Source organism: Crocuta crocuta, unplaced genomic scaffold (assembly GCF_008692635.1).
Source record: "Crocuta crocuta isolate KB4526 unplaced genomic scaffold, BGI_CrCroc_1.0 scaffold159, whole genome shotgun sequence".
In the NCBI taxonomy this organism is placed as follows: Eukaryota; Metazoa; Chordata; class Mammalia; order Carnivora; family Hyaenidae; genus Crocuta; species Crocuta crocuta.
In genome coordinates, this window is record NW_027533263.1 from 2246210 (window position 1) to 2271342 (window position 25133).

The 25133-nt window shown below is 39.3% G+C and overlaps 1 protein-coding gene across 1 annotated transcript in view; it reads left to right on the forward strand.

Moving 5' to 3' along the window:
• Positions 1–24315, forward strand: part of KIAA2012 (KIAA2012 ortholog) — a 110833-nt gene extending 86518 nt beyond the window's left edge. Inside the window, exons 16-23 of the mRNA XM_077747590.1 lie at positions 10741–10831; positions 13848–14004; positions 15774–15873; positions 17345–17682; positions 19599–19801; positions 20405–20577; positions 21389–21608; positions 23906–24315. Of these exons, the coding sequence (XP_077603716.1) occupies positions 10741–10831; positions 13848–14004; positions 15774–15873; positions 17345–17682; positions 19599–19801; positions 20405–20577; positions 21389–21608; positions 23906–24044 (1421 nt within the window). The 3' untranslated portion in view covers positions 24045–24315. The remainder of the gene's footprint in view (positions 1–10740; positions 10832–13847; positions 14005–15773; positions 15874–17344; positions 17683–19598; positions 19802–20404; positions 20578–21388; positions 21609–23905) is intronic.
• Positions 24316–25133: the final 818 nt, after the last annotated feature.

Below are 25133 nucleotides of genomic sequence, written 5' to 3' on the forward strand. Positions count from 1 at the left end.
GGGAATGGAGGAAAACTTTTTGATTTTTTAAAATTTTTATTTAGTTATTTTTTTAAATTTACATCCAAGTCAGTTGGCATATAGTGCAACAATGATTTCAAGAGTAGATTCCTTAATGCCCCTTACCCATTTAGCCCATCCTCCCTCCTAGAATCCCCTCCCACAACCTCCTCGGTTTGTTCTCCATATTTAAGAGTCTCTTATGTTTTGTCCCCCTCCCTGTTTTTATATTATTTTTTGCTTCCCTTCCCTTCTGTTCATCTGTTCTGTGTCTTAAAGTCCTCATATGACCGAAGTCATATGATATTTGTCTTTCACTGACTAACTTCACTTAGCATAATACCCTCTAGTTCCATCCACGTAGTTCCAAATGACAAGACTTCCTGATTTTAATAAAGAGTGTCTACCAAAAACCTGCAGTTCACATCACACTTAAATGGAAGAACTTTAAAAGCATCCTCTTTAGAGAAAGAACTAGCATAAGGATGCCCTCTGTCATTGCTTCTATTTCAAAATTGTAGTAACACAGTAGGGAAACCAAAAGAAAAAGGACAGAAAGGAAGAAATGACACTGTCATTATTCCCAGACAATAGTATTATATGGAAAATCCAAGGGCCTCTACAGACAAACTATTAAAAGACACAAAGTCAGGGGCGCCTGGGTGGCTTAGTCGGTTAGGCGTCCGACTTTCGCTTAGGTCATGATCTCGCGGTTCATGGGTTCCGGCCCCGCGTCGGGCTCTGTGCTGACTGCCAGCTCAGAGCCTGGAGCCTGTTTCATTCTGTGATGCCCTCTCTCTCTGACCCTCCCCTGCTCACGCTGTCTCTCTCTCTCTCTCCTAAAAATAAATAAAACATTAAAAAATTTAAAAAAGTAAAAAAATAAAAAAATAAAAATAAAAGACACAAAGTCAGCAAGATTACTAAATGTGGATCGATACATAAAAAAATCAATTGTGGGGAAAAAACAGTTTGTCAAAACATAAAGCACAATTTATAATGCAATTTTAAGATAATTGTTATTATGAAAACCCCCAAACATAGACAAAAATGGACAGATAAGCACAAGAATCCCACATATACATCTCCTGGGTGATATAGTTCACTCATATCCCCAACTCCTTCCTCCCTTCCATATTATTTTGAAACAAATTTTCCAGCCTTATCTCATTTTACCTATACACACTTGAGTATGTATCTCTAAAAAACAAGAAAAGACACTTTTGGTGTGTCTGGGCAGCTCAGTCAGTTGAGCATCTGACTCAATTTTGGCTCAGGTCATGACCTCATGGTTCGTGAGTTCAAGCCCCATGTCGGGCTCTATGCTGACAGCTTATAAACCTGCTTGGGGTTCTCTCTTCCCTCTTTCTCTCTGCTCCTCCCCTGCTCATGTGCTCTTCCTCTCAAAATAAATAAAGACACTTTAAAAAAGAAAAAGACACTTTGGACATAACCGTAATACTACTATTGCACCTAAAAATTAGAACTATTCTTTAATATAATTGAATATTCAGTTTTTTAATACTGTAATTGTCTCCCAATTATTATAATTGTTTTCGAGTTTGTTTATGATTCATTGGTGTCACCTCCAAGTCTCTTTTAATTTATAGGCTCCCCTCCATTTCTTTACTTAGCCCTCTTTTAGTTTATTTTTAGGAAATTGAGTCACTTGTCCTATAGAGTTTCCCAAAAATCTAGATTTTTCTGATTGCTTCCTCATCATATAGTTTTACGTGCTTCTCTGTCTTCTATATTCCCTGTAAGTTAGTACTGGGATCTAGAGATTGATCAGATTCAGGTTTGGTTTTTCCTTTTGGCAACACTATTTCATGGAGGCCATTGACCTCTTCCATCAGGAGATATAATGTTTGCTTGTCACTTCACAGTGCCAGTAGCTTCAGATCCATTCATTCATTACAGGCTGCAAAATAGTGATACTTGAAATTCTATCATTATTTCTCCACTTATTGGAAAACTCCTACAAAAAAAAACTGAAACTTTTCCTCTTCTACTAGTTATCCACTAGTACAGTTTATATAGGAAGATAGGATAAATGTAAGTTTTAAATATATATCTGTATAGAAAGAGGTATATATATCCTAAAAATAAATGTAAAAAAAAGATATGTGAGACTTTCTTGAAGAAATTATACAATTTTGTTAAATTAAATAAAAATAGACCAAAACAAATATAAGTCTATACAATGTTGTATGTAATGTTTATAATTAGGAAGGTGACAGTTCTCCCTAAATTAATCTATAAATTCAATGCAACTACAATTTTTTAAAAAATCCCCAGTCAGGTTTTTGGTGGAACATGATAAGTTGATCCCAAAATTCATAAAGGCACCCAAAATAACTAATATAATTTTGAAGAAAAACAAAGACCCCAAATACTAAAATATCAAAAATATTAAATATCAAAGATCACTCTAAGGCCATATGATATTGGCTTAGGGACAGACAGAAGAGATTAAAGAATCCAGAAATAAATGCACCCATATATGGAAACAATGTATGGCGAAAGTATAAAGAATGAGCCATTTTTCAGTATATAATTTTGACATAACTGGTTATCCAATTTTTAAATCTTTATCTCACAAATATCAGGTGTATTTTTTGAAAAAGCAAAAAAAATTTTTTAAGATTTTATTTTTAAGTAATCTCTACACCCAACTTAGGGCTTGAGCTCACAGCCCCAAAATCAAGAGTCTCGTGTTCTTCTGACTTAACCATCCAGGATTTTGCTGAAAAAGCAAAACTTTTAAACTTTTTAGAAGAAATATGGAAGAATATCTTTATGAATTTGAGAAAGGAAAAAATGTCCTACTCCTGAATCAAAACAAAAACCATAAGGAAAATTATTGACAAATCAGGCTATATTAAAATTTGAAGTTTTTGACAAGACAGCAAAAACAAAGTTAAGAGACGAATCACAGGTGTACCTGGCTGGCTCAATTGGCAGAGGAAGCGACTCTTGATCTAGGGGTTGTAAGTTTGAGCCCCATGTTGGGTACAGAGATTACTTTTAAAAAACAATAAAATCTTTTAAAAAGAAAAAAAGACAAATCACAGACTATAAGGCAATATCTGTAGTGCATAAAACCAAAAAATATTGGTATCCAAAATGTGGCAAAACTGCTACAAATAGAGAAGGAAAAGACAATCAATCCAAATGAAAAATGGCTGAAATATGAATAAGCAATTAACAGACAAGGAAGCCTAAATAAATGGTCATGTAAAAAAGTCAACTTTGCTGCTAGTCAGAAAAATTCAGATTACAACAAAAAGATATCATTTCATGAATATATCAGATTAACAAAAATTTTAAAGTCTGCAAACACCTATTTTTGATGAAGATACAGAGTTTTAGAAATTCAGAGCAATTTGGAAATATTCAATAAATTGAAGATGCATATACCCTACAACCCAACAATTTTATTCCCATGTATACCTTAGAGAAACTCTTTCATGTATGAAAAGTGACTCACTCAAGAAAGTTCATTACAGCATCATTTGTAATCACAAAAAATTGAAAACAATCAAAACAGCCATCAGCAACAAAATGGATAACTAAATTATGGTATGTTTATACAATGGAATAGTGTCAATAACTTAAAATAAATGAATGGAAGCTACATGTATTATCATGAATTAATCATCAAAAACAAAATGTTAAGCTGAATAAATAAGTTATAAAAGTTAAGATATAATGATTTAGTGTATAAAATAGTATATATATTTTTTTAGTTTTATTTATTTTGAGAGAGCGCAAGTTGGGGAGGGGCAGAGAGAGAAAGAAAGAGAATCCCAAGCAGGTTCCAAGCTGCAAGCACAGAGCCTGATATGGGGGCACAAACCCATGAAGTGTGAAATCCTGACCTGAGCCAAAACCTAGAGTTGGACTCTTAACTGACTGAGCTACCGAGGTGCCCCATTACTTCTAAGTGCATTAATATGTTGCAAAGATATAAACATATGCCTGAGGACGCTGTAAGAAAAGAAAAACATTTCCTTGACACTCTTAGTTTCCCTGGCTGGGCCTAAAAATTTAAACTAACACAGATTTCATAGGAGAAAAGCATACAAATTTATTTAACATAAATTTTATGTGACATAGGCGCCTTCGTAAAGAAATGAGGACCCAAAGAAATGGTTAAGACTGAGTGTGTGTGTTTGTTTTGTTTTTTAAAGATTTTTTAATTTTTAAGTAATCTCCACGTCCAACATGGGGCTTGAACTCACAACCCCCATATCAAGAGTTGCATGTTCCACAGACTGAGTCAACAGGTACCCCAAGCCTGAGTGTTTTTATACGAGGTTTGATGAAGAGTGGAAAGTTGTGGGAGAATGTGATAGGACTTAAAGGGAATGAGCTTAGTAAGGTTAATAAATTGGGAGACACTTAGCAAGGTCTATTTGTTTGGATTCCTCTAGAAGTTTCTCCATCTGCAGAGGTAAGGACGCCTCTTTCCTCTACATGGCACTTCTGGTGGGCACCTCTCAAAAGAGGCTCTTATAACCTGCTTCAGGGCAGAAGGGGGTGGTGGTCAGAGAATCCTTCCTTCACCTGCCATTTTTCAAATGCCTCCAGCTTGCAATATTTAACATGCAAAGGTGCCATGTTTGGGGGTGATGTGTTCAATGGACAAATACCAAATTTAAAAGAATGGTTATCACTGGGAGAAAGTGACAGAAATGATATCGAATGTGATACAATGAAGCCTTGGAGTGTATCTGAAACGTTTCATTTCTTTAGAAAAAAAAATGTGAATCAGATATGGCAAAATGTTAAGATTTCACAAAGCTAGGTAGTAGGTACATGGATACTCATTTTACAGTATTTTTTTTTCTATACTCTCCATTCTTAAAATATTTTACAGATGTTTTCAAAGCAGTTAAAAGTTGTAAATTATTATTCAAAGCACTGGCTTGGTTTGTCCCAATATTTCTGAAGTGTCAGGTTATTTTACTGGGGAGGGGGAAGCTCTTTTCTATGATCCACCTCCCAGAACTCTCAATTCTCATCAAAATGGTGAAATTACACTAATGTAGACACTCAACTTTTGGTCAATACAAATGCGCCCTCTGCTGGTCACATAGTGCCCTGTCCAAGTGTTCGAAAGCTATGAACAGCCATGAATGTCCAATGAAACAGCTTTTACAGCCATGGTAAGGAATGAAACCCCCACAGAATTTCTCTTAAAATGAAGATGCTTAAACCATCTCCAACTCTCTGTTAATATTACATATGATCCAAGACAAAATAAACTCCAAGCTACCACCCCAATCAACCTTCCCAGTTTCCCCAACCACCCTGTACATTAACAATTTTGTCCCCATTGCTAGTTCTGGAGGTTGCTAGTTCTGGGGGTTGATGGGTGAGACAGTAGATGCCACCCTTAAAGTTTGGGAATGGCAGAAGAAAGCCCAACCTACAAAGGCGCCCTGAGCTGGGAAGGAGTGGGGATGTCATGGACAACTTTGAATGCTGAAAAAATGGATTAACTATCATATTAAGGAGATGATGCTGGTAGGATGACAGGTGAATTTTTTCTTTTCCAATCCTTCTTTAAAGTTATAATGCCTTTAAATAAAGAAAATTGAGTAAAAATAAATGAATTAATGCAAGAATCTACTGCTCAAAGAGAAATAGGGATTGAATATTAGAGTCTTCCTTTAAAAAATTTTTTTTTGGCTTTGTTTTATTTTGTGTTAATATCTATCTTCCCCAATAAAATTTAAGCTCCTGAGACCAGGGACAGGTTGGGGGGGGGGTGTCCATCTGTCTCCCCACTCTATTCCTAGCACCTAACACAATTCCCAACGTGTAGTAAATATTTAATAAGTGATAAGTGAAGTATGTGATAAGTGAAGGAATAGATGACCATTTTCTCAAAGTGTTAAATCAGTATATATTTTCTGGGGAACAATTTGGCAGTCAACATTGTGCCATAAAGTCTGCATATCCTTTAATAATCATAGATGTGAAAAAAGAGTAGGCCTTTTAATAATCAAAAACTTTCCTTTCAATGAAATGCAAAGTTCTTTATAATTATAAAATATTTGAAACAATCTGAATTTTAAAAGTTACGTGTTTGGTTAAGTTAATTATGGCTCATCTGTACAATGAAATACTATGCTGTTTATTAAAATAATTTTTAAGAATAATTATATGGGAAATTCTAGTAACATACAGTAAATTAAAATTATACACATATTTTAAAATTCTATTAAAATGAGCATATATTGATTATATATATATATATATATATCCATGAAAGTATACACACCAAAATATTTACATTAATTGTATGTGAATAGAGTGATCATGGGTGAGGTTTTTTTGGTTCTTGTTTGTTTTTACCAAATGCCAACACAACTTAGGCACTTTATTTGTATTAATAGTTTTACTTAAGTTTTTTGTTAAGCAGATTTATTGAGGGATAATTGACATATAATAAATTACATTTATTTAAATTTTATGATTAGGTAAGTTTTTTAAAGTGTTAAATAATACTACTTGTTTTTCCCATAAAGATTTTAATGCAGTCAACTTCACTTTTTCTTAGGTTTTAATGATGTGTAATTATTCGGTAGGATATAAAATTATTCAGCCAATAAATTTTATTTCATTGAAATACCAAAAATTGCTGTGATTTGGGGATGGTTCCTAGTTTTACTGAGATATAATTGACATATAGCATTGTATTAGTTTAAGATGTACAACATGACTTATGTGTATATTGCAAAATGATTACCACAGTAACTTCATTTAACATCCATCACCACATGTAGTTGCAATTGTTTTTTCTTTTTCTTTTTTCTTAATGTTTTATTTATTTGTGAGAGCAAGACAGAGTACAAGTCGGGGAGGGGCATAGAGAGAGAGGGAGATAGAGAATCTGAAGCAAGCTCCAGGCTCTGAGCTGTCAGCACAGATGCGGGACTCGAACTCACAGACCGCAAGATCATGACCTGAGCCGAAATCGGGCACTTAACCGACTGAGCCACTCAGGTGCTCCACAATTGTTTTTTCTTATGATGAGGACTGTTAAGATCTACTAGGTAAGGTGTGATATACATATACACCCATGGAACTGTTATCATAGGATAAAACATTCATCTTTGCCAGACGTTTCCTCATGTCTTCTCCAACTCCAGCCTCCCTTGTCCCAGCCTCCCAGTGTCCCCCACTGATATGCTTTCTGTCACTATAGATTAGTTTGCATTTTTAGAATTTTCTATAAATGAAGTCATACTGTATCTACCCCTTTTTTGGTCTGGTTTCTTTCATTCCATGTAATTCTTATGAGATGCATCCATATTGCTTAGTGTATTAATGCTTCATTTCTACTTACTGCTGAGTAATATTGCTTTGCATGTATACACCAGTTTGTTTATCCATTTACCTGTTGATGAACATTTGGGCTGTTACCAATAAAGCTGCCATGAACATTTGTGTTTAAGTCCTTATATGGACATATGCTTTCATTCCTTTTTTTTTTTTTCCCCAGTTTACTTATTTATTTATTCAAGGAACCTCTACACCTAACATGGAGCTCAAACTCACAACCCCGAGATCAAGAGTCACATATTCTTCCAACTGAGCCAGCCAGGCGCCCCTCATTCCTTAGTGAGTAGGATGCCTAGGATGGTTGGATGATATGATATATATAATATTTAATTTTTTAAGAAACTGGCAAACTGGGGTACCTGGGTGGCTCAAGTAGGCTAAGTGCCTGAGACTTGATTTTTGGCTAAGGTCATGATCTCATGGCTCGTGGGACTGAGTCCCATGTCAGGCTCTGCGCTGGTAGTATAGAACATGCCTGGGATTTTCACTCTCCCTCTCATTCTCTGCCCCTTATCCGTTCACACTGTCTCTCAAAATAAATAAATAAACATTTTTTAAAAACCTGTCAAACTATTTTCCAAAGTCATTGTACCATCTTACTTTCCATCTAGCGTAAATGAGCATTCTAGTTCCTTTGCCTCTTTGTCAATACTTAGTATAGTCAGTCATTTTAATCATTCTAATAATTATGTGTTGACTGTGGGTTATTTTTTCTTCTTTGTGCTTGTGTTTTCCAAATTTTCTGTAATGAAATATATCTTTCACAATAAAAAAAAATTGTTTAAGTGAGATAAAAGGTAGCCTAGTCCAATATGAAGTCTTAGTCTGAGGACTCTTCTCATTCTAAAAGAACTACTCAGGGGCACCTGGATGGCTCAGTCGATTGAGCATCTAACTCTTGATTTAGGCTCAGGTCATGATGCCAGGGTCATGAGATTGAGCCCAGCATCATGCTCCATGCTGAGCGTGGAGCCTGCTTAGGATTCTCCCTCTCTGTCTCTCTCTCTCTCTCCCTCTCTCTCTCTCTCTTTCTTTTTTTTTCTCTCTCTCTCCCTCTGCCCCTCTCCCCTGCTTACTGTGTGTGTATGTGTGTGTCTCTCTCTCTAAAAATAAAAAACAAAGAACTACCCCGTTTGGTCTTGAGAGAGTCCAGCAAAGGGTGCTAGGTGTGTAGCCTGAGTAAGTCTTCCTTATAGGGTAACATTTGTTTTTTGGATTTTTAAATTTTAATTAAAATGTTTTAAATTGAGAGAAAATTGATATATATCATTATATTAGTTTCAGGTATACAACATAATAATTTGATATTTGTATATACCACAAAGTGATCACCACAATAAGTCTAGTTATCAACAGTCATCATACAGTTAGTTACAAAAACTTTTTTTCCTTGTGATGAGAACTTTTAAGCTTTGCTCTTTGCAACTTTCAAATATGTACTACAGTATTATTGACTACAGTCACCATACTTTACATCATCCCCATGACTCATTTATATTGTATATCTAAAGGTTTTTTTCTTTGTTAAGTTTATGTTTATCTATTTTGAGAGAGAGAGACAAAGAGCGAGAGTGTGTGCAAGCAGGAGAAGGCAGAGAGAGAGGGAATGAGAGAGAATCCCAAGCAGACTCTGCACTGTCAGCACGCAGGACTCAATGTGGGACTTGAACCCATGAACTATGAGATCATGACCTGAGCCAAAATCTGGAGTCCTGATGCTCAAATGACTGAGCCACCTAGGCACCTCTATGTTTATGTTTTTACTGCTTGACCCCCTTCACCTAATTTCTCTCAGCTCCCAACCCTCTTCCCCACTGGTAACCACCAATCTGTTCCCTGTGAGTTTTGTCTTGTTTGTTAATTTAATTTGTTTCTTGATTCCACATATAAATGAAATCAGGCAGTATTTGTTTTTCTCTGACTTATTTCATTTAGCATAATACCCACAAGGCCCATCCATGTAGTTGCAAATAACAAAATTTGCTTCTTTTTTAAGGCTGAGTGATGTTCCATTGTATATATACCACATCTTCTTTATCAATTCATCCATCAATAGACACTTAGGTTGTTTCCATTTTTGGCTATTGTAAATAAGGCTGCGATGAATGTAGGGTAGGGATGCCTATATCTTTTTGAATTAGTGTTTTCATTTTCTTCAGATAAATACTCAGAAGTTAAATTGCTGGATAACGTGTTGAAGAAGCTACATACTGTTTCCCATAGAAGCTGCACTAATTTACATTCCTACCAACAGGGCACAAGGGTTCCCTTTTCTCCACATCCTTGTCAGTATTTATTTCTTATCTTTTTTGATACTAACCATTCTAACAGGTAGGAAGTGATATCTCACTGAATAGCATTTCCCTGATAATTAGTGATGTTGAGTTTTCATGTTTTTTTCATGATGTTTTCACGTGCCTGTTAGCCATCTGTATGTCTTCTTTGGAAAATGTCTGTTAGATTCTCTGCCTATTTTTTAATTGGATTGTTTGGTTATTTTGCTATTGAGTTGTAATGTTTGGCATTTTTTAAGCAATGTCATTTTCAATGTTACAACCACACTAGGATTTTAAGAAAAAATTTAAATACATATAAACCTCCTAATCTATTATTTTCTTTTTTGTTTTCTCTTCCAGCCCTTATTCATTTACATACATATTTTATACAGTTTTATTACAATGCTCTATAGTTTACATTTTTACTTCTTTATGTCATGTCTTCCATACTGCTTATGTTTTTTTTGTTAATGTTTATTTATTCTTGAGAGAGAGACAGAGCACGAGCAGGGGAGGGGCAGAGAGAGGGAGACACAGAATCTGAAACAGGCTCCAGGCTCTGAGCTGTCAGCACAGAGCCTGACATGGGGCTTGAACCCACGAACTGTGAGATCATGACCTGAGCTGAAGTCAGGTACTCAACCGACTGAGCCACCCAGGTGCCCTCATATTGCTTATCTTTTAAGTCATAATTTTAAATGTCAAATTAATGCATCATAAATTGCTTCCCCAGTCTCCCATTGTTGGGCTGTTTCTACTTTTTCATTATTAATAACAAAGTTATAAAAACTTTGTACAAAAAAGCTTGTTCTTTTGAATTATTTCTTCATGATAAATATCCAGGAGTAAGATTCCTGATCAAAGACTAGAACATTTTTCTGGTTCTTGGTACATATTGTTGTATCACTTTCCCAAAGGGTCTACTAATTTTAATGTCACTTGGTTTGTGCCAGCAATGGTTTGTGCAGCATTTGCTAATTTTCTAGGTATACCATACTTTATTGTGCTAATTTGCATGTTGTTGACTACTAATCAGGTAGACATTTTCCCATGTCTGGGATCCTTGTCTATTATCCATGGCTGTTAAGGATGTTCTTTGTCTTCACAGACCAGGAGCTGAAGAGTATGAACCTTGACCCTCCTAGTGCTTCCCTTGCTGAGTACATCCAGACCTTTGAGTCAGATGCTGTCCAAAAGACGTAAGTGTTCAAAGTTGTGAGCATATGGACTGCTCTACTTTTATTTCATTTTTCTTTTCTTTTCTTTTTTTTTTTTTTAAGTAATCGCAATGCCTAATGTGGGACTTAAACTCATGACCCTGAAATCAAGAGTTGCATGCTCTACTGACTGAGCCAGCCAGGGACCCCTCATTTTTCTTGTTTTTTAATTAATTTCATTTCTATTTTCCTAAGCATGAAGATTCTCAGGCTAACTACATTCTCTAACAACCAGAATTGTTGTCTAAGAAACGGATTCTTGGGGAGGATTATATTGTGACATGTTTCCTACATAAACCATATTCTTTGACTGGGTGGGTGAAGAGCGAAGTTTACAGTGTGGAAACAGCTTTCTCCATTTGTCTACATAGCTGGGATCTACAGACATGCCTAGTAAGGTGATTTCTGTCAATTCAACTTTGGTTTCTCCTCTCAGCATTCACTCCACTTTGGGTAAAATAAATAATACTTAAAAATACTAAAACTAATTGCTAATACGTAGTAAGTGCTTCCTACGTGCTCTCTATGTCCTTCCAATGAGCTCACTAACCAGCAGCTCAGCCAGTCAGCCCCAGTCACTTCACCGAAGCCCCACTTAGCAGTGACAGCTTGAACTACAGCCTATTGTGACCTTGCATGACTATCAGTGACTTGACAACCTAACCTCACCTGTCTCTTGGTGTAAGGATGCCCTCCTGAGTCAAAAAGGATTTATGATCCCTAGGAACAAAGAAAGAAAGGCACCTGAGGGGGAAGGCAGCTATATGAAAAAATTCCATTTTTTAACTTTTATACCTCAGTTTCTTCCACAATTGATTTAAATGGCTTACAACAACCTCATTAGCAAGAAAAAGGTGAGACAACCAAAAGAAAAAAAAAATCTTTAAGCCAGAGGAAAAGAAAAACACCAACACCCAACAAAAGTCATTAGAGCCATTGTGACTAAAGATCAGACTTTCAGATTTGATACAGAGATTCCTGAATGTAAAAACAAAAAACAAAAATAAAACACAAAACACAAAAGAAGAAGAAGAAATAACACAGTCAGTCTGTGGTTCTCATTTCCAGCATACCTATTGCTCAGGGGAAATAAAGATTTTCCTAGCACTAAATTCTAAAGGATATACCTTCTGTGGGTTTTTATAGAGTGACATTGAATGATTTAAAGACCTATATGTTTATGGGAAATTCCATTTACCTCATGCAACAAATATTTCTCAAGTCTCTATAGTAAGGTCCTGTACTAGCACAGCACAGCGAATATAATATTGATTTAGCTAAAAAATAAAACACCCAGAACCATGCCTGGCACACAGTAGCTGCTACTGCAGCTGTTATTGAAACTACCTAGCTATTTCTTAGTGACCTTTTTACCCAGAGAACATAAGTCAGTTGTCCTCAAGGCAGATAGTCAGTGACTGCAATTCTACAAGGGATCCATCACACAAACATAGCACATGACCTTTTGATGGCTAGATTTGGTTGAGCATAGAATTCAGAGGGCAAAAAAGAATGGACTGATAGTTACATGTTCCTAAGACTCTTTATTTTTTTAATCACATTATTTATTTATTTTTCAGAAATAGAATTTAGTGATTCACCAATTACTTATAACACCCAGTGCTCAACCCAACCAGTGTCCTGCTTAATGCCCCTTGCCCCTTCAGCCCTTCCTTCAACACAACACCCCACCAGCAACCCTAGTTTGTTCTGTTTTTAGGAGTCTCTCATGGTTTGTCTCCCTCTCTGTTTTTATATTATCTTCCCTTCTCTTATATTTATCTGTTTTGTATCTTAAATTCCACATATGAGTGAAATCATATATTTGTCTTTCTCTGACTTATTTTGCTTAGCATAATACACTCTAGTTCCATCCACATTGTTGTAAATGGCAAGATTTTATTCTTTTTGATTGTCAAGTAGTATTCCATTGTGTATATATAAACACCACACTTCTTTATCCATTTATCAGTTGGAGGACATTTGGGCTCTTCCCATACTTTGACTATTGTCAATAGTGCTGCTATAAACACTGGTGTGTATATGCATCTTCAAATCAGCATTTTTGTATCCTTTGGATAAATACCTAGTAGTGCAATTGCTGGGTCATTGAGTAGTTCTATTTTTAATTTTTTAAGGAAACTCCACACTGTTTTCCAGAGTGGCTACACTAGTTTGCATTCCCACAGCAGTCATAAGGGTTCCCCTTTCTCTGCATCCTCACCAACATCTGTTGTCTGAGTTGCTAATTTTAGCCATTCTGATAGGTGTAAGGTGGTATCTCATAGTGGTTTTGATTTGTATTTCCCTGATGATGAGTGATGTTGAACATTTTTTCATGTGTCTGTTAGCCATTTGGAGTCTTTTCTGGAAAAATGTCTGTTCATGCCTAAGACTCTTTCTTAAAGGTCATGTATTTTTCAGCAAAGCCTTTGATAGAAGAAATTTCAGTTAGATAACCCCATGTCACTCAATTAAAGGCATAGATATGCAACCCCAGAGAGATAAACTATTTCTTCTGCTCCCTAAATTGAGGATTTCGCTGGAGAGAACTCCAAAAGTGAACACTCAAATTTCTAATCTCCCCTATTCAAGGATGTGTTAAGAAAAAGAGAGTTGGGCACCTCGGTGGCTCAGTCGGTTAGGCAGCCGACTTCAGCTCAGGTCATGATCTCACAGTTCATGAGTTTGAGCCCAGAGTCAGGCTCTGTGCTGACTGCTTAGAGTCTGGAGCCTGCTTCGGATTCTGTGTCTCCCTCTCTCTCTGCCCCTCCCCCGCTCACACTCTGTGTGTGTTTCTCTCTCTCAAAAAAAAAAAAAAAAAATTAAAAAAGAAAAAGAGGGTTGACCAAGTTGTGTAAAATGCCCATCACAGTGCCACAGAAGCAGGGGCTCAATGTTTGTCCCCTTTACTCTTCCTTGTCCACTAGTTTTGTGGGGTTTGCTTTGTTTTATTTTGTTTTTTAGTTTGGTCCTGTTGCTTTGCTCTTTCTTAAAGTGCCAGAGATTATGATGTACATGACCTGCACAGAAGACTCCCAGGACACGAGTCCCTAGAGAGGTTGGGTCCTAAAGACACATCTCTTCTTCCAAGAGGAAGAGAAGGGGAAACTGAACCACGACTGTTCAACCATCGGGCACTAGCCAACATCAGTGTAAGTTGATGGAGCTTGGTTCAAAAGCCCTCTCTGGATGTTGCTCTCACTGGAGGTACCATGGACAGTTATACAGATTGCTTACTATATATACAAGGGTACCTACAAAGGGAGAAAATGAGAGCTGAAATCCATTCTGTGTTAACTCACTATGCCCTGTACCCCAATATGGGACTGCATCCTTCTAAAGGATGGGGTGCCTGTTTCTAATTCCTACAAAGGTACGAACAGGAAACTTCAGTTTTCCTACACATACCACTTCTGACACCATATGTATGGAGTCTTTTCCCATATCAATCAATTCCCCAACTCAAAGGACACCAATTGGGTGTCTAACTCTTTTTTTGTGTGGGAGAAGGGATGCCTGTCCTACAATTCAATTCTGACACTACCTGGAGTTAGCACAGACCCCGCAGGTTAAGGGTGAGCTCAGACCCACAAGACTTCTCCCCAACTTCAGACACCAATCACAAGTCCCAGGTTGTCACCTATACTTCTGACCAACAAGCTGTGAATAGAGGGTTCCCGCACCCCTTCTTCAGCTTTGATAATTTGCTAGAATGGCTCACAAAACTCAGAAAAACATTTATTTACTATAATTGATTTATTACAAAGAATATATTTTTTTAATTTTAAGTAATTTCTACACCCAACTTGGGGCTTGAACTTACAACCCCAAGATCAAGAGTTACACATTCCACCAACTGAACCAGGCAGATGCCTCTTACAAAGGATATTTTAAAGGATACAAATGAACAACCAGATAAAGAGATACATAGGGCAGGATCCAGAAGGGTCCCCAAAACAGGCACTTCTCTCTCCATGGAGTTTGAGGTGTGCCACCTTCCTAGCATGTGGATGTGTTGGATGTGTTCACCAACCCATAAGCCATCCAAACTCCTTTGCTTCAGGTTTTTATGGAGGCTTCATTACACAGGCATTGATTGATAAAAGCATTGTCAAATGATACTTAACCTTTAGCCTTTTCTCCCTTCTCTGAGGTTGGGGGTGTTGGGCTGAAAGTTCTAACCCTCTAATCATATGGTTGGTTTCCCTGGCAACCAGCAACCCACCACCTTAGGTGCCTTCCAAAAGCTCATTAACACATCTCAGGTGTGGTTGAAAGGGGTTTATTAATGACTAACAAAAGCCACTCTTATTACATTTATGCTCCAAACATTACAATGGTTTTAGAAATTCTGTGCCAGAAACTGGGGATGAAGACCAAATATCTATTTCTTATGTCAAAATATCACAAGTACTAAGGTACCCACTCTGCCATCCTCTCTTCGGAGGAATCTCCATTTTTGTCCCAGACCATGGGGAAAGGTAAAGACTGACATGACTCATCTGCTTGAGAAACCTCCAGAAAGTTAGCAAATGATACAACAGTAAATAAAGCTGGTTTGATTTAAACTAGTTAAACATTAATTATCACAATAGCAATCTATCAAATTGAAAATTGCTTCACTTTGATCCAGCTCTGTAGATCATGATTTAGCATCCAAAAAGGGGACAATCATAAAATGTATTCTGTTCCTCTTTACTCCCATGACGTTATACCTAGCAGTTTTAAATGAAAGGCTGAACCTGAGGATCTCCCCACCAGCTCCATTCTAAGACTTGCTCTCCAGCTTCATGTGGAACCCACCCCAGTTCCATTCTAAGCCATTCTGTCTTGTTCAAGACAATCTCCCTTTGATGGGTTTCTTTTGTTTGTTTGTTTCCTACACATATCATGGTCCTTTTCCTTAATTTTTCACCTTTAGGAGATGGAGTTGATTGGCAAAGCCAAGAAAAAGAAAAGAACCAAGACAGACAAGTCCAAGGGAGAAGGGAAGATCCACAGGAAAGCAGAGGCTGCTGCTGGTAAGAGAATGTGCCCTTGGGGAATGACCCAAGAAAAGACAAGTAATGTGGGCTGGGAGGTGTCACAGAGAATTATCATGAATCTCATGAGACAAACTACCTATTTTGAGTCTTTTTGACTACCTCAGTCAAGACGGTACTACAGCCTTACTTCCTGTCAGTATCCTAGGAGATAGAGAAGAGAGAGGAAACCAAGGTTGCCTGGAGAACTGTGATCAAGATAAGAAATAATAATAGCACCTATTTACTGAATACTCACTGTATTAAGAGCCCTGCATATGTGACATTATGAAATCCCTAAAACATCTTCATAAACTAAGCGTTATTATTATATCATGTAGTGGTTGAGGCTTGACAGAGATTGAGTGGCTTGAATAACACCAAACAGATCAAACAGTGAAGTGGTGGATCCAAATGCATGCTGTTACCATGGCCTCTATGAACTAATAACTGTACCATACTTTGAAAATTGGGCAGTGAAAGCTTTGGGAAGGGGAAAGATAAAAACAAGCTCTGAAAAATTACCATTTTTCTTCTTGGTTCCCTGTCTTGTACCTTGCAAGGAATTTAGATTCCTATGCTTCTGAAAACTTTCTTTAGCCTATAACTTACACCTATTCTTTCCTGGCCACATGATTCAGAAGACAAATCAAAGGTTGTCAGAAAGGATGACACTGGATCATCTCCTGAGCTCAATCTATTTTTGAGATTTGCTTTTTAATTTTTTTCTTTTTCTTTTTGAGAGAGAGAGAGAGAGAGAGAGAACGTGAACAGGGGAGGGTTAGAGAGAGAGAGGGAGACACAGACTCCGAAACAGGCTCCAGGCTCTGAGCTGGCAGTCAGCACAGAGCCCGACGCGGGGCTCAAACCCACGAACCGCGAGATCATGACCTAAGCGAAAGTCGGCCGCTTAACCGACTAAGCCACCCAGGTGCCCCAATTTTTGAGATTTGCTTTTTAAAGTCTTGCTGACTTTACATAGTTGTAGCCCATAATGGGTTGCATTGGCAGGACTTGAAAAAGGAAATACTTGTCCCCAGAGGTGAATTGAAAAGGAGTTCTTAGAGTGTGGAAGGCTTAAACTTTGCCAGGCTACGAAGCTGCAGCCCCAAGCCAGACTCTTGAGACAGGACTTTCCATCTGTGTCTGTAGTTTTCTCCCCTGGAGAGTCTTGCCTCTACCATAGGTCAGGGTGAAACAGAACTTTTTTAGTAACAAGACTATTGAATTACAGTTGATCCACATAGGATAAGGCAGTTTCTCAAAAGGTGGTCTGTGAACCATCCTTCTCAAAACATTTGGAGTGCTTGTGAAATGGCAGATTCCTACAGAGTAAGACTCTAGGAGTGGGGCTCAGGAATCTGCACCCCAGGTGATTCCATTGCATACTGAAGTTTAAAAGCTACTGAAAATGACGCAGAGATCACATTTACTTAGCTACACTTCTGTCTCCCCAATTATTCTCCTCCAGGAAAGTTAAAGGAATCAAAGACTGAAAAGAAATTGGGGCTAATTCCCAAAGAAAGGAAGCCAAGAACCAATAGGAAAAAAACACAGAAGAAAAGGAATCTGGAAGTAGCAGCAGAACTGAATGAACCTGATGTCATTAACTCTAAGGAAATAGAAGACACTTCAGATAGAGGTTTCTCTCCTTCAGGTTCTCTTGTAGAGGACCCTTGGCTTTCCTCCAAGTATGATGCTCCAGAGAGCCAAGTGTCCATAGATGGAAGATCTTCACCCACACAGGCTGTACCTGTCACTAGAAACATGGAATCTAAAGAAGAAAGAAGCTATGATGACCCTTCAAAGGTGAGGTCCAATAGTCTCACCTTGGCCAGATTTCTGTTCTCACTCGTACAACTGCAGAGGTGGGAAAAACGGCCCCGAATTATATTGCAGTTATTGAAACAGCAGTACTCCATAATAGTTTTATTTGTTCTACTTTGATACCTTCTGACCCTTTAAGAAGCCAGAGCTGATCAAAGACGCAGTTTGGCAAAGCCCCTCTGAAATGATGCATTCTGTGAGGCCCCCAAACTGCCACAGCATATACTCATCCCTTAAAGAGCAGGAAGCTGGCATGGCCTCACAATTGCAGGGAAAGGTGGATTCGAGCCATCAGAGTCAAGCACACACATATCCCTGACTTGGCCTAGAACTAAATCTTTGCCTGCCTCCCAAAGGCTACGGAAATTCCTCCTTTCCTAATCTGCTTTTCTGTAGCACACACCTGTGCCACAGGCCCTTTATACACACATATCTATCTGTCTTTACAAGGTGCTTTGATATATAGAAGTAATTTTGTTCCAAGAGCCTTGATTCTCATGTCAGGTATTTAAGAAAAAAACTGAGTAAGCGTAAGGAAAATTACTCTTGAAAACCCCTGCAATGAATCAAAAATAATACCATACAGATATATTTCTCAATAAGACCAACATGACCAATTTTTCCTCTGCTGTTGGGATAAATCACAATTTTTCCCACTGAGATGAAGGTGCCAAACTGCATTTAGAGGTTTTGTTGTAGGGGGGGAAAGAGTATCTTTAATTACAATTATACCCACAGCTAAACTGCTATGGTTGAACTCACATAAGTTACATGTGTGTATGGTATAACTTTGCTGAATCTTATTTAATCTTTATAGCCACACTTGTGAGCCAGATGTGATTATTCCCATTTCAGAGACCTAGAAACTGAGGTTTGGAGATAAGTGTTCATTGCCAGTTGCCACAACACCATCAAATGGTAGAGCCAAGACTTAAACCCAGGTCCTTTGTCTCTAAATTCAGGGTTCTTGTCAGTTTTAAATTATTATGTTTTTCTTTATTTTATAACCCATGATCTTCTAAAAAAAGGATGTCAGAAAGATCTTTACTTTATAGTTCCCAAACTGCCCAGCTGCCTGGACTATAGAATTCTGTTCTACACCACAGATGAAAATTTTAAGCTGTGGGCAGAACATTCCTGAGCCTACTAGAGAATCAGAATTTCTTAACTTTACCATTAACCCATAGTACTGTGCTGCCTCTGCACAAGCTATAAAGCCAGGAAGTTTCACCCCAAGTTGGAATCATAGAACTCCTATGGAGTTGCATTCAAAGTTGCCCTTGTGGGCTTATTTCTGACTGTGGCGGGGACGATAGGGAAAAAAGACAGGTAAGACACTCTTCACGTAAGCTGAGAGAACCTTTCACTGAAAAAGTGGGTTTGCATGGGATTAAATGTGAGTCTAACACATTTATATCTAAGACCACCCCTGGTAAAATGGCCTTTACCTAGAACCTGTGGGTCCCAGGTCTGGCTTCACTAGGATCACCTGAGCCTAGATATTCTCATTGAATTGGTCTGGGTGTGGCCTTGGCCTCACGAAATTTTTAACAGCTCCTTAAGTGACTGTAAAGTGCAGCTAGGGTTGAACACTCCAGACATGCAATGTGCCAGACGTTATTTTGGCACTTTGGCTATTTCAATTAATCCCAGTAACAGCCCCAAGGGGAAGACAATGTCAGGGAAACCAAGTCCTGACCTCCAAATCCTGAAGCAAGTAAGAAACTTGGACCCAGGCCAGTCAGACCCCAGAGCCCAAGCCCAGCCAGAGACTGTGGTCCCAGTGGAAACACTCAATGACTCCATCTCTGACTAGAGACAATGCACCCCGTGGGGTGGAGGAGGGCTCACCCCTGAGACAGGCTCTCCTTTTCACTAAGAGCTCTCTGGTTCCTTAGGCCCTCCTCGCCAAGAGGGAACAAGAAGAAGCTTCCCGGGACAGGCGGAGAGCAGAGAGGGCTGAGATGAGACGCTTGGAGGTGGAGAGGAAGAGAAGGGAGCAGGAAGAGCAGAGGCGGCTCTTGCAGGAGCAGCTGCAGAGGGCAGAGAAGATGAAGGAGGAGCTGGAGCTGGAGCAACGAGCCCGCGCGGAGGAGATCCGGTGCGTGGAGCAGCTGCAGGCTATGGCTGCCTCGGGAGGCAGCAGGAAGAGGCTGAGGTTGACCTCCACCGGGGACAGAGTTGGTTCTGAGGCTTATGCCCAGTAGTAAAACAGCACATCTCGTTTTCCTGTCCTCAGTCATCCTGAGAATAACCGGGACCAAAGATCAGGTGTAGTGTCCTGACCATTAGGATCTTCCCAGAAGGGCTTTGTGACTCAGCCCAGCAAATGCTTGTTGAGCCCCTATGACAGTCTGCATTGTGGAGATTCTCTCATAGGCTTTGACTCGCCTAATTTAATCTTCTGTGAGGCTGGAGTTTAAAGATCCATCTTGTACAAATGGAAAATGAAGCTCTGGGAACGTAAGGCCCCTACCCCGGAGCACAGGCCTGTCTGGTGAAACTTCAGGCTTCGCTTCCAGGCCGGTGGTGTTCTTGCTTCTGCTCTTTACTCAGGCTTCCCTTGGAAGCCCCACTGTCCTCTGAATGGGATGCTCCGTGGGGCCTGTAGCCGCAGGGCCTCCACCAGGGGCACTGCCTGCTGCCTAGTCTCACAAGAATGTCCCCGTGTGAGTTTCCCTGACCATCTTGTGGGTTTTCTCAGCCTGAGGAAACAGAGACTCGAAGAAGAACGGCAGCAGCGGGAGGAGGAGGAGAGGAAGCAGCAGCTTCAGTTGCAAGTGGCCCAGGAGAGACTCCGGCAGCGACAGAATGAGTTCCGGAGGAAACTGCAAGAACTGCAGACACAAAAGCAGCAGGAGGAAGCCCGGAGGGCTGGTGAGGGGCATTCTGGAGCAACCCGCATCTCCTGTCTACCTGGGGCCGAGCATTTCTATTCCACTGTGGGTGTTCACTTGAATCTCCCCAGAGTTATTCCTATCCTACGCCGAGTGTGTGGAGCACTCTAAATGTATAAGCGATTTTCTTTTTCGAAGTGATTAATATATGTGACTACAGTGAGTTAGAAGATCAAAATAAGACAGACTCACTTGTGGAAATGACTCTTGGGTCCCACTCCCAATTCAGTCATCTCCCAAACTGGAATCCTGCCCCTCCCTTTGCCCTTTTAGCAACTGCTCAGGAGCTGCCTAAATTGGAGACATAGCCCTGCCCCTTGCTTCTTTCCCTAGCAAATGGAAACAAAACATCTGGATAGCTTCAGGGCAGCCTTTCAGGCGCTTATATGTAGAATCTCTACAGCCTCACCTCTGAGGAAGTGGAACAAGTGGTCAGCAGATGACACTCTTTAGGCTGGTCAGTCCAGCTGAGTAAGCACCAAGTTTCTCCAGACCCTGATCTGATGCCTCTCCCCAATGATCTGCATACCACCTGTGAGCACCCCCTTTGGAAAATTCTCCCTTAAGGTTTTGTACTAATTGCACACTGTAGGTGCTTGATAAAGGAGGACTCTTAAATTTGTAATTTAACCCCAACATGATCCCACAGATCTGGCAGTCTGTTGGCAGGTAAGCAGCACAATATCTCATGGGGAGTCCCTGGGAATTACAGACTTGAGTGTTAGGCCAGAGAACTGTTTTCTCCAGTAATGCTGGAGCCCTGCTGAGCCTACCCCTTTTCTATTCTGCAGAGGCTGAGAAGCAAAGGCAGAGGGAATTGGAAATGCAGTTAGCAGAAGAACAAAAACGCCTGATGGAAATGGCTGAAGAAGAACGGTTAGAGTACCAGAGGCTGAAACAGGAAGCAGAAGAGAAGGCTCAGCAGGAAGCAGTGGAGAGAAGGCAAAGGGAAGAGGAAGCAGGGCGGCTGGCCCTGGAGGAAGCCATGAAACAGGCGCAGGAACAAGCCAGGTAGGAGATATCTGGGCAACAGTTGCCACAGGGGGATTGTTTCAAGGGCTTGATTCCCTGGTGCTAGTACTACATTTGCACTGCCTTTGGACAAGTGAAGTTCTCCCACTTTCCATATGCATGGTTTGGAAGCACTAAAAAACACTCTTTGGCTGCAAATGTCACAGAATTGCTTCATGGCTTATAGAACTTGTATTGAAGCTGGAGGGTTAGATTTCATCTATCTCAGCCTTCTGGTTTACAGATGAGAAAAGTGAGTCCCGAAAAAGGGAAGGATCTTGATCAAGACCAAATAGTGTTAGGGGCAGTACCAGGACCACATCTAAGATCCCCTGATTCTGAACTACTGCCCTTCTCAGTATTTTTTGGTTACCTATTATATACCAAACACTCTTCTGGACACTGGGAATTCAGGAGTAAGCAAGGCAGATGTCTCTTCTCCCATGGCATTTGCATTCTAGTGCTGGGGGCAGGGAAACAAATAAATAAAAAATAAAGATTCTTTTCTCTTTTTTTTTTTGAGAGACAGAGACAGAGTGCAAGTAGGGGAGGACAGAGTGAGAGGGAGACACAGAATCTGAAGCAGGCTCCAGGCTCCGAGCTGCCAGCACAGAACCCGATGCCAGCTCTCTCTCACAAACTGTGAGATCATGACCTGAGCTGAAGTAGGACGCCTCACCGACTGAGCCACCCAGGCGCCCCAATAAAGATTTTTTTAAGCTGGCCACAGATGTTATACAGAAAACATTTTAAACATGTGATAGAATTGCAGGAGGCTCAGTTTATATTGGTCAGCCAGGGCAACACTTCTCAGAAAAAGTGGATATAAGGTGAAACCTGAATGACAAGGAGTTAGCCACATAAACTTCTAAAATTTTCTGGCAGGTAGACAGCAAGTGCAAAGTTTCAAAGGAAGGAGATTGGCATGCTGGAAGAATAAAAGAAAGATAGAAGAATAAAAGAAATGGCTGGAATTAAGTGAACAAGGCACAAAGAATACTTCCAGATGAGGTCACAGAAGTAAGCGCAGACCAGATCTCATGAGAGCCTTGTTAGGAGAAATAGCACAGAATTAGTTATCAAGGGCCAATGACATTTCCTCCCTCTTTTCTTTTACAATAGTAATGATCATTTCAACATCTCTGATAATAGAATTTCTTGAGTAATGTGGTTTCAACTTTTTTTTAAAGAAAGAACTTTATTTATTTTTAATGTTTATCTATTTTGAGAGAGAGAGGGGAGGTGCACACGGGGGAAATGGGGAGAGAGTCCCAAGCAGGCTCTGCACTGTCAGCACAGAGCCCAACACAGGGCTTGATCTCATGAACTGTGAAATCATGACCTGAGCCAAAATCAAGGGTCAGACACTTAACCAACTGAACCACTCAGGTGCCCTTCAACTGACTCTTTAAAAATTAGGTCCTCTATAGGTGCTTTCTCATGTATTTCTACTCCTTAGTGAAAGCAACCAATAGACATCCCCCTTTAGAGCCACAAAAATTGAAGGGCAAAGCAGCACAACACAGAAAACCATGTGAGTCCAATCTTGACTATAAACAGTTTACCCCTTGAAATGTATTTTCTACAACTTAAGCTGAGTGTAAACTCTTTAAGGGACCAAAAAGAGAAGGCAGCAAGAACAATTCTATTTCAAGGTTTTCTACCCAACCTGGATTTGTTCCTTTCCTGGACTTTATTCAGATGTTTTGTTGTTGCTGCTGCTGCTGTTTTCTAGCTGTTATGTGAGTTACAAAACAGACCACTAAAGAAGTCTTGATTCAATTTCAAAATTATATATTCCATGTATCACAGCAGCAGGACTGGGTTCTTAAGTATTGAGACCAAAAGCAAGCTAAGCAATTTTCTAAGTCTAGCCCAAGTAGCTGAAAGCAGAAAACTTAGTGACTAAAGCAGTGTGTGAGGGGTAGAGTCTCACTCCACCAAGGTTTAGAACTTGATCCCAGCTAGCTTTACTTCATCTTCACTTGTGTGACTTTGGCCCAGGTACTTGTAACTTCTCTGGTCTGTTTCATCTCTAAAGCAAACGAGTCTCTTCCAACAAGACGAGTTTTAAGAACTGTGAGTTTGGCCTTTCACTTTTCCAGTAGTCTATGAAACTCTAAACCTCATGTGTAAAGTTACTAAATGAATAGAGTACAATTTTCTACTAAAATGGAAGATCAGTAGCCCCAAGTCTAACTGATGGTTGCTCAAATCCAAAGTTCTTCTACTAGCTTATAGAGACAGTTTCTAATATCCTTAATCATACTGGGATTGCGGGTGGGTTGTCTCCTTAGGCAAAATGCTGCTTTGAAGAAACATCTTCAGTTCCACCAAGAACTCTCTAAGGAAGCCAGTGGCCTGCAGTGGACACAGAACATTTCCAGATCATGGGTGTACTCTTACTTCCAGTTCCTAAAAATACCAAAAACTTAAAGCTAGAAGAAACCTTAAAAGTAAGTTGGGAGTGGTGACAGAAAAAGAGAAACTTCTATAATGAAGTTGCATTTCATCTGGTTAACCTCAACCCACACCTAACTTCACTCTAGGACCTCCATTTCCACCACCCTTCCCCACCACACATACTTAACTCAAAGTCCTTACTCACCTAAGTCCCTTATGTCCTCTAGAACCACATAAATCCAGCTTTGGTGCCTAAAACGGACCAATAATTTCATTTGTTTGAATTTGTCAGCAAATTCAGTTTAATTTCAATTAAATAAGATACTAACATCATTTTAGGATAATCAAAGTATTTCATTTCACAATGTGTCTGAGTTGATAAAATGAGAATTCCATAACGCAAATTAATTCTGAATAAGCTAAAGAGTTAATTCATATATATATATGAAATGGATGTGGTTTTGCCTTTATATATATGTTTAAAGGCAAAACCACATCCATTTCAGCCTAAGGATCTAAAATTTAATGCCCTTTGAAAACAAGGTAAGCATTTGATAAATGTTCATTTGAGTAAAATTAGCTATTTTGTGAGGGTATTCTGGCTTCCTCGACGTATATATTCTAGAGCTGCACTGGCTTATATGCAGCCACATGTAACTATTTAAATGTTAAGTTAAAACATTCAGTTCTCCACTCACAATAGCCACATTTCAAGTGCTCAACAGCAACATGTAGCTACCGGCTACCTTACTGGACACTACAGATGTAGAACATTTCCATCATCATAGAAAGTTCTACGGGACAGCCCTGTTCTAGACTCCTGATAATTAACGAATTTTGAGGGTTTGTTTCTCTGCCTTTAAGATCCAACCACTCACATAATTTCCCCCTTTTAAAATCATACTGACACTATTAAGGAATAGACTTATTTTTCTTAACATCTCTTTAAATATCACAAAGTGTCTAGTGAGTTTCTATCATAGAATTATCATCAAAAGGGATGAAAGATCTTTACAAGATCTATAAAAGGATGTTAGGGCAAGCAGTATCTGAACTGGAATTTTCCCACAAACCTCAGTGTCTGCAGCTGAAAAACTTAGTATTTGCAGAGGATTCCCTCAA